Below are 10,408 nucleotides of genomic sequence, written 5' to 3' on the forward strand. Positions count from 1 at the left end.
GAACATAAGCTCTTCCTTTGCTACTTCATTGAGTGAATGTGGTGCTTATTGGATGTGCAAGTATCACATGACATCATCTGAGATGTCTACGCTGCCTTCACCTAAACTCAAAAAGACAAAATGAGCCAAAGACGACGCAGCGGCGTCTGGACGCAGTTTTGTGAGGACACAAATGGTAAAGCAAAGGGTGATGTTTCGCGGAATCAGTATTTAAAAATAATTCAAACCTAGATATCCCACTATTAGAATATACACTCACCGGTCACTTTATTAGGTACACCTTGCTAGTAAAAGGTTGGACCCCCTTTTGCCTTCAGAACTGCCTTAATTCTTCGTGGCATACTTTTAACAAGGTGTTAGAAACATTCCTCAGAGGTTTTGGTCCATATTGATAGCACTGATAGCATCACCCATTTGTTACAGATCTTTCAGCTGCACATCTGTGATTCAAATCTCCTGTTCCACCACATCCCAAAGGTGCTCTATTGGATTGAGATCTGGTGACTGTGTAGGTCATTGAAGTACAGTGATCTCATTGTCATGTTCAAGAAACCAGTTTGATATGAGCTTTGTGACATGGTCAGCAACAATATTCAGGTGGGCTGTGGCATTTAAACCATGCTCAATTTGTACTACGGGGCCCAGAGTGTGCCAAGAAAATATCCCTCACACCATTTCTTCACCACCACTAGCCTGAACCGTTGACACAAGGCAGGATGGATCCATGCTTTATGTTGTTTACGCCAAATTCTGATCCCTGCCATCCAAACATTGTAGCTGAAATCGTGACTTGTCAGCCCGGCAACATTTTTCCTCTATTGTCCAATTTTGATGAACCTGTGTGAACTGTAGTCTCAGTTTCCTGTTATTAGCTGACAGGAGTGGCACCCGGTGTGGTCTTCTGCTGCTGTAGCCCATCTTCTTCAAGGTTGGACGTGTTGTGCGTTCAGAGCTGGTATTCTGCATTCCTTGGTTGTGACGAGTAGTTATTTGAGTTACTGTTGTCTTTCTATCATCCAACCGGTCTGCCCATTCTCCTCTGACCACTCAGTTTCTGAAATACTCAGACCAGCCCATCTGGCACCAACAACCTTCCTGCATGTCACTCCCCCCTCTCTGCCTCCTTGTTTCCTGTCTGTCTCCATTGCCCTGTCAATAAAGGCTGAAATGCCAATATATATATATATATCCCCTTTCTTCTCCATTCTGATTCTCGGTTTGAACTTCAGCAAGCAAGTTGTCCTGATCACCTCTACATGCCTAAATGCATTGAATTGCAGCCATGTGACTGGCTGATCAACTATTTGTGTTAACAAGTAATTGAACAGGTGTGCTTAATAAAATGGCCAGTGAGTGTACATTGGTAACAGAAAACCATATTATTCAAAATATCCTGTCTTCCTGCCCAGTTATTATTTCAGCTTTTGAAAAGGTCTTTGAAAGCAACAGATCCATAACATCCAGCTCCCTTCAAAGAGCCAAAAATCCCATTTCTTACTGGTGCCACATTATCAAGAGCTAAGGAACACAAGTATTTAGACCCGTTAACAAATTTGGAACCTGAATGTCACCTGGCATCCCTCCGACTTAAGAAAGATGCAAATCCCAAAACAAATTGACAAAGATAAAGTTTTGCCCATGAGAGAACAATAATGGAAAAATCACTATCATTGTCAATAGTGATATGCATAGCTACAGTCAGGATAGTTAAAATAATGACTTGGTCAAATTTGAAATTCATTTTTCGCAAACCTGTTATTAGCAAGTGTACTTTAAAACCCAGTTTGAGATATGCTGTGCAGACATTGATTTTTCATTCTAGCTATGAGCTTATACCTAAAATTAGACAAACAGTTGTGAGATCGTTTCAGGGGAAGGATAAAAAACAGGAGCCCGTGAAAACTGTCTTATTTCTAAGTTCAGACAAACGGGAACACCTGCTGTTTGTGATCGCTGCCTTGTTTTGTAAGAATTCTTCTGGGATGTCATGGTGGAGATAAAGTTTTTCCTTTGTTCCTATTCAGAAGCTTCTTTTTGGCCAGCTAATCGTCTGTTTTCTTTTTTGAAGTACGTTTTTGTACTGTCAGGGATGATGTGATCAATAGTTGATTGTTCGCGACATGTTGTGTGAAAACCAGTGGAACGATTATGTTCATTGTATTGTTCAAACTACACTTTTACTATAAATGTAAACCATTATGTAATCAATAGCATCTGTGATTTTTTATTTGTTTGTTTTTTGGGGGGTTTTTTGCTGGTGGAGATTTTAATATTTAGAGGTACAATTGTAGACTTCATTCATGTTCATTAACATATAACATTCATTTGGAGCGATGAGCTTACGTGGACATTTTTATGTTTTGAAGATAGACTGTGGCTGAGTAGTAGATAGGTGGTACATACTGAGGGACACTTGAGTCCCTATCCACTAATCTAACCAGGTGGACCAGTAGTCTTGTTAGACCTGGCATACTAGACAATGACAGTAATCCAGATGACTTAGATGACAGGTTTATTGTCTTATTGTTTTATTTACGTCTGTAGTACTTTTTACTCTTGAACAATAGTTCATATATTTATATATTTATATATATATAAAAAAGATACACTGCCTGGCCAAAGGCAAAGTTGGGTTAAGATTGGGTTAAGAGCTGTCCAACACATTATTAAAATGTCGAAGGAAAGTGAGGAACCATCATCTTTGAGGAAGAAATGTGGTCAGAAAGGCAGATAAAGTGATGCACCCATCATGCCTAGTACCTACAGTCCTAGGTCATGGGGGCAGTGCTATGATCTGGGGTTGCTGCAGTTGCTCAGGTCTAGGTTCAGCATCATTATGTGTCCAAAGAATGAGGTCAGCTGACTACCTGAATATACTGAATGGCCAGGTTATTCCATCAATGGATTTTTTCCTTCCCTGATGGCATGGGCATATTCCAAGATGACAATGCCAGGAATTATCTGGCTTAAATTGAGACACATGGATTGGCCACCACAGAGTGCAGTGAGTTATAGCAATTGCACCACACCAAAACGTTAAAATACACATCAGATATTTTTCAAGAATTGTTTCAGATATTTACAAGGGTGGTTTATGTCATTTTAGGTCAGTTGTTCAATAAGTTTCATTTAAGTTAGTTATCTGATGCTATAGAAACAGGAAGTGTTATCAGTTGCCATTCCAAACGCTTTCCAAAGAAATGTTGTCAAGGGATAATGACACACAATCGTGAATATCAGACCAAAATGTGTAAACATTTTCTACCAAACAGATTGACATCACCAACCTTTTAGGAAAGCAGCAATGGTGTAATTGTAACCCTCTTGGTTTCCCTTAGATGTCCTCTCAGTCAGGCAATAATCACTTGAAGCTGGTAGTAGTGGTAACAGCCAGTTTATTGTCTCTCTGGTTGTATTACAGAAAAAATAGGGAGCGGTAGGTCACACTTCTTTTTCATGGGCACATGTCTCTCAGTGGAATCCTCATTTCTTCTGCACATCACAATAAAGTGTAGCTATGACACAAACAAAATAAAATAAAATAGCTTTAACTGCTTTTACTTTGATCCTATAGTGGATGATATATATATATATATATTGGAATGTCTGTGAATAAAATAAAAGTAAGTGTGCAATGTATGAATTGAAAATATAAATAAGAGTGTGAATGTGTATTAAATAGAAATGAAAAAAAGAATTTTAAAATAAAATGCAAGCTACGCATTTTTATTAGCTATTACCTTTTACATTTTTATATTCAACATAACGGTAACTGGCGTGGGATAAACATGAAATAAACAGAACATAACGACACCTCTGCTGTCTCATTCTGTCACACACACATGCCTGGTTGTATGACAGAAAAAACAGGGAGTGGTAGGTAACACTTCTTTTTCATGGGCACATGTCTACGCAAGAAAACAGCATCGTGTTAAGCTAATCTAGCTCCGTGCTACACGTTTCCGTCGGCAACAGAACAACAAAAACACCATTTAAGTTGTGGAGAGCACGGAAAAATCTATACAAACACAGAGCAATACTTACAGACTATAATATTAATTTTAACATTACTCCAACAACTGCAAACAAAGTTTTTGCCCACGAGCTTCGGGACGTCTTACCTCTCAGTGGAATCCTCATTTCTTCTGAGGATTTCCCACAATCCTTCTCTCGAAACGCATTTCAGCCACACACACAATAGACAGCAGGGGCGCTTATCCCACATTTAGCTGGATTTACTCAAATTCTTTTAACTATGTTACATAATCAAAGACAATTGCATAGCACTTTTAATCATTCTGAGCAAAGGGACGGGGATTGGTCTACACATTTTGTTCGAAATTTTCCTTGAAACCGTCATTTTGTGTCTTCAAGTCTTCAAAGGAAAGCAAAAGACCATCTGAATTCAATAAATCACGAACGAAATAAACAACTTTTTTAACCCACTCAGCTAAATACAAAGATTTTCCATTTATGGTAGCCTAGTAACTCCGTTGTTCCACGGTAAAGAATTGTGTGGTGTAAAGTTGTGGATAAAGTAGAATATGAAGTGTTGAAACGTTATCCATATACAATGAATTCTGTCAACATTGTCTTTCGACGGTATGGATTTTATTTTGAAAACCAAAGGCGGAAGTAGACGTATTGTTTACTTCCTCTATTCGCTTAGTGGTGCTACTACTTCTATAACAGAAGCCACTCATCATTCATCATTATCAACTAGTACGCCGTTGTTTTAACAGTTTTGTTTTGCGCTAATGTCTTAACGCTAAATGTTCTCTGTGTTGGGATGGAAATACGGTATGCTTTGTTCTTTTTCTCATCGTAACCGAAGAGTTTGTGTCTGTGAGCGGTGTTAGCTCGCTGTGTTTGCCTGTAATTTTGCATTATAGCCACATGATCCAAATCATATCATACAGACAAATTGCAAGCTTCCAGTACCAGCACTGGTGTGTGAATGTGTGTAGGCTTGATGATATATAGAGACCATTTCCCATTGTTGGCATTTACCAGTTTGATATATTTAACATTAACGGAGGTACTGCAGCTCTACGAGTCAAATTAAATATGCAACAAGGAGTCGAAATAGAGATGGGATTTGAGGCACTTTGAAGGTACCTTCCATTCAAAGAGTCGTTCAAATGACTGGCTCATTTTGACATTTATTTATTTTTAAGATGCCAATCTGGAGGTACAAATTTTTATCCAGGAAATAATAACTGGGAGGAATGATAGGGTAAAATTTGGGATCAGAATCATTCAAACTTAGATGTCTAAAGTGCGACTTGATTCCCATGATTTCTTTTAAAGAGCTGGTCACTAGATTCTGTTCATTCGGGAACTTGAGGTCTCTAACACAAAACCAAACATTTAATTAGGAACATTTCACTTCAGTTTGCAGTGTTTGCCAGCTACTGGAGTCATATGGGTCAGAATAACTTTGTGCTCTTTCCCCTCTGTTCTCAGTCTTTACGATTGTGGGAAATGAGGCATAACACAAAACTGTCAATCAGGGCATAAAGTGCAGCTGCCCCCTAAAATAATCTTTGCCCATAGACTGTAAATAAAGATGGACAATGGAACAACTCCTCTAAAGTGAAGTCAAAGCGAGTAGAACGCCCCCTGGTGACTGACTGCAGTATAGGTCATAAGCCTCGGTGGGTGGGACTTGTTTCAAACTAAAGTACTCACAAAACATAAGGATGAATTTTATCCTTTTATCCTTAATATAACACTGCTGAATACTCAAGTGTTCATTTTTTGATAAGTTTCATTTTAGTTAGTTGTTTGATGCTATAGACATCATGACGACTACCAGTTGCCACACCAACCTCTATGTGAAACTGCCTGGTGGAACTGTGAGAGTAGGAAGAGATAAATATCTCCATAAAATTTCTATATAGTCTATGGTTCAGCCTAACGAACAATATGAAACTGGTGTTTACACCTGTGTAAAGCAAATATGTTTTGTACCTAATTTACAATTTTCCATGTACACACTTTAGCACTTAGCTTGTCCTTGACTCCACGTCTAATGTGTGGATCATGTCTGTGCAGGTACCAAGGATGACAGTCCTGAACCTCTCCTTTGCGGCATGCGGTTTCTTGGGGATCTACCATTTGGGCACCATGGGTGCGTTCCTCCGCCACGGAGACAAACTGCTGGGATCCCTAAGGGCCTGTGCGGGGGCTTCGGCCGGGGCCCTTGTGGCTGCTGTAATGATCACAGCTCCTGACAAGTTAGAGGTAGAGTGTGTTTCTAAGCTCTGTCCATACACGAACAGAGAGATTAGTTAACCAAGTGGTTGTCGAGCACAAAGGGCCTAGACATTTTTGATAAAATTTCACTGTCTTCATAATTGTTTTCTTCTACTGTATATAAGTAAATTATAAGTATATAGGTAAGTATAACACGCACCTATGGAACAAAAATGACAAAAATCATTTAGTTAAGTGATTTGCATTTTAAAGGCACTTTTGCAGTATTTTGATTTTGCAGTATCTTGTTTCTTGTTTGAGATGAAAACTAAAGACCACGGTTCTTTCTCACTGTTCTTCCATATGTTATTCGTTCAAAGCTATCTGTTTCAGTGCTGAAATAGAGTAGTGGTTGTTCGTCAAAACATGAAGCACCTTAAGTAGAGGGAGGTGGAACTGAATATGCAATTTCCCTCTTCCAGCACTGTAAAGAGTTCACTTACGGTTTTGCGGAAAGTGTGAGGCAACAGCGGTTTGGAGCCATCACACCAGGATACAACTTCATGCTCACGCTACGGTAATCACTCACCAATTACTCGCATGTAACTGAGCAAACACTTATGCAGTTGTTGGCTAACTTACCACTTAATAACTTCTACCATTACCCTTTTATTTAAACATTTTCTCACACTTTCAAACATTAATTTTACCTAGTGATCCTGTCCATCACGAAAGTATAGTTAAGTTGAATTTATTGTGACCTAATCAGGAAATATTATCTTTATTATACTCTGACATTAATTAACATAGTGTTAAGCGTGATTTCACTTTAACGCTTTGTGTTGATTGGAAAAATCAAGTGGCGATTTTCTTATTTGGGCCTGTTTTGCTGTGAATAAGAGCAAATTTTAAAATAAAATGCCAGGAGTCCGTGAGCAGAATCTTAAGAGAAATTAGGCCATGCAGCAAGGCAATGAGCCGAAGCCGAAGTGCATAAATTCTACTAGCGAACAGTTAAAAAAGAACACAATGAACATTTTGGAGTAGCCATGTCAATGTTCTTATCTTAATCCAGTAGGAATATTGTGTGTGTGTGTGTGTGTAAATGTATATATATATATACATATACATATATATATATAGACTGGGGAATGGGATAAAATCTCTCTGAGTTGCTGCAGACCACTGGTCAGCGGTTACCAGAAACACTAAGTCAGGAGGTCACAGCAGATACTGGAAACGGCTTCATATACTTTTGCAACTCACATATGTATAAGAGATGAATTTTCTTAAATAAACAAATGCCCAAGTATAATCTATGATTTTCATTTGTTTTATTGGGTTCCCTTGGCATCTGTTACCACACCTAACAGAAAATATCCAGGTTTACATACAAAACAAAGACCGTGTTGCCCCTCATTCAAGTTCATACATCATTTTTTAATTCCCATGAGGACTTAACGTCAGGTTAGTTTTTTTAGATGAAAAACAAATGGCGTGCGAGCTCTGTGTTGTGAACTGACTACTGTATATTGTTAATCCTTCATTAGTATGCCCGCCACGGTGATTCTGTGTGCAGTATACTCAGCAGCTTGAGTAATAATTACATGTTGCTGTTAAAAGCCCTGTGGAGAAATTATTAAAACACTGACAAATGAGCATCTGTGTGTGGATAATCTCCAGGGAGGGGATAGACGAAATCCTGCCCAGAGACGCTCACAGCCTGGCTACTGACCGCCTCCACATCTCAATAACGCACGCAGAAAGCCGCAAAAACCACATCGTATCCAGGTTTTCCTCTAGGGGGGAGCTTATAAAGGTACACCACCCATTTGTCTATGCGTAGTGCTGATCTTTTCAATTTAAAACACCATGTCATAAATGCTTATGACTGTTTTACATTCTTGTTTTTTGTTTTTTTACTGATTTGACCCTAAAAAAGACTCCCACTAAGTCAATACTTGTTTAATGAATTTCTTATCTTGTGCTTATCAGTTATGGCACAACACAAGGGTGTAAATGTAACTTCTGTCTCTCCGCTAGGGGACATTTACGTCAATTATTCCTCATGTCATATGCAGAGAAGGCTCATTGTCCAGCAACCTCCTTCTGATTTATTACTGTTTTATCTGACTGAGAATGAATGACTATTTACTAACTAAATGCCTCCAGGCTCTACTAGCCAGCAGCTTTGTCCCAGTCTATGCTGGACTCAAACCAGTGGAGTTTAGAGGACAGGTACTGTTTTTTTTTTCAGATCACCTGAAGTATTTTAAACCGTTTCTAGAATACACTGGCAAGATACATACTTTTCTTTCATTAGAAATGGATTGATGGGGGATTCACAGACAGCCTTCCAATTCTGCCTGTGGGACGAACCATCACGGTGTCTCCCTTTGCTGGACTGCAGGATGTGTGTCCTGTCCATAGTGGGCGCATAAACACTCAACTCAGACTGGCCAACATGAACATAGTGGTGAGTGCGCGATCGTCAAATTTGATTTATATGGGGTCGCACGTCAGACTACTTTGACAATAGAGTGGGCATAGGGAATTTAGAGAGCTCTGGAGTACATGCGGGCATTACCAAATGTCGGACATACAAAGGGCCCGTCCAGACCTTGCTAAAAGACATGTGTGAACGCCCCCAGGACGCATTGAGACTGCATTTGTAGGTCAAATTTGGAGGTGTTGTTAATGCTTGGGCTGAACATACATGCCTAAATCTGGTCACTGTTACTTCCACAAATCAAACTTCATTCCCCTCTATTATGTTGGAATGTCAGACATAGATCTCCAAATATATGTAGATAAAACCATACCACTGTCAGCATGGACAGATGAGATGGTAGTCGACAGTAGAAAATAACAATACAGGTCAAAAATGCAGATTTGGCAAATCCAAATTCATAATCTAATTCATTCATACACTGTGACATTTCCATGACTGTTGAGAATTGTATTCCTTTCCATGGAAACTATAGGCAGTTAAATATTCTCACATATTATCCCTTAAACTTGATGTTTTTTTTTTCTTCAGTTCTCCATGGAAAACATCAAACGTCTAAACCAGGCCCTTTTCCCTCCATCCGCCACCATAATGAACTCTTTATGTGAAGAAGGGTTTTCGGATGCAGTGAGGTTCCTGAAGAAAGAGGCATGGATGAGCTGAAACCTAGCCTGAAGCCAAGTACAATTTACCCAAGCCTAAATTATGACAACTATCTTTTGCCGTATTTATTTCCAGTTAGTTGTTTTTTTTTTTAAATAAATAAAATGAATACAATATTAATACAGTTTTGGTGATGTGTTGTTCGTTAACGATAGTGTTTTTGTAATGGAAAAAAAACATGTATAAAAATAAGGCTTTTATGAAAAACAAACATTGCTTACCACCACACAAACCATAGAAGCAATTATAAAGTTAAGCTAGTTAACACTAGGTCTCAAGTCGTTTCATTCTAGTTTCAACCAACTCTTTTTAAATAACTGGAAATCCCCATGGTCTAAAAGTCAAGAGCACAAACATTAAGGCTTAAAAAGTGGCAGCAGCATAATTTTTGTATTTGTGAACAACACAAATAGCGTTACATGCTACGTGAGTTGTCCAAGTTGTTTTCCAAGTCAGGTTAAATTCAGCGACCAGTGCAGGGGGACCAGGCTGCCGTGGTATTAACATTGTATTGGAAACATGTTGATCCAGCAGTTCTAAGTGGACTGACTGTAAATATCACCTGTGATGGTTTGTTTGGCAAAATCCTGGGGATTTCTTTTTTTTCCAGGATCAAGGCCTCTGTATATATATTTATAAAGCAAAGCATGAAAGGCGGCGTATATCATTGTGAGTTTCAGTCAGATACGTTTTTATCACACAAGACACATTCTGGGTCTTTTCCTCTATGTGGCCGCCCACTGAACATGATGAAGGGCTCTCGTGTGATCAGCGTTTAATTTCCCGCTCGAAGCGGTGGGGAAAAGATATTGGGCATCTATTACCCACTTCACAGGAAGCTCATGCAGCTGCCATGGATGTTAGGAGTTCCCTCTAGAAATGAGGATGGAGCGCAATCTTTGAAGTGCAGGACGTTTCTGTTGGGTTAGTGTTTGATGTCCTCCGGTGTCAGGAGATGTGCGTCTCCATCGACTGCAGCTTCTGCCTGGGGACAGAGCTGCGCTATGTCAAGATTTATAATGTGCTGCTGAGGAGATT

The 10,408-nt window shown here is 39.2% G+C and overlaps 1 protein-coding gene across 2 annotated transcripts; it reads left to right on the top strand.

Moving 5' to 3' along the window:
- Window positions 1-4,658: 4,658 nt before the first annotated feature.
- pnpla4 (patatin-like phospholipase domain containing 4) lies at window positions 4,659-9,490 on the top strand. 2 transcript variants are annotated; one of them, XM_047576695.1, is made up of 7 exons: window positions 4,659-4,800; window positions 6,058-6,246; window positions 6,681-6,775; window positions 7,882-8,017; window positions 8,371-8,436; window positions 8,522-8,674; window positions 9,239-9,490. In XM_047576695.1, the coding sequence occupies exons 2-7, from the start codon at window positions 6,067-6,069 to the stop codon at window positions 9,368-9,370; spliced, it is 762 nt and encodes a 253-aa protein (XP_047432651.1). In that variant the 5' UTR covers window positions 4,659-4,800; window positions 6,058-6,066; the 3' UTR covers window positions 9,371-9,490. The 2 variants fall into 2 exon arrangements, with proteins under 2 accessions (XP_047432651.1, XP_047432652.1); XM_047576696.1 differs by lacking the exon at window positions 8,371-8,436.
- The last annotated feature ends 918 nt before the right edge of the window (window positions 9,491-10,408 follow it).

The sequence above is a fragment of the Mugil cephalus genome, chromosome 23, assembly GCF_022458985.1.
Source record: "Mugil cephalus isolate CIBA_MC_2020 chromosome 23, CIBA_Mcephalus_1.1, whole genome shotgun sequence".
NCBI classification, from domain to species: Eukaryota; Metazoa; Chordata; class Actinopteri; order Mugiliformes; family Mugilidae; genus Mugil; species Mugil cephalus.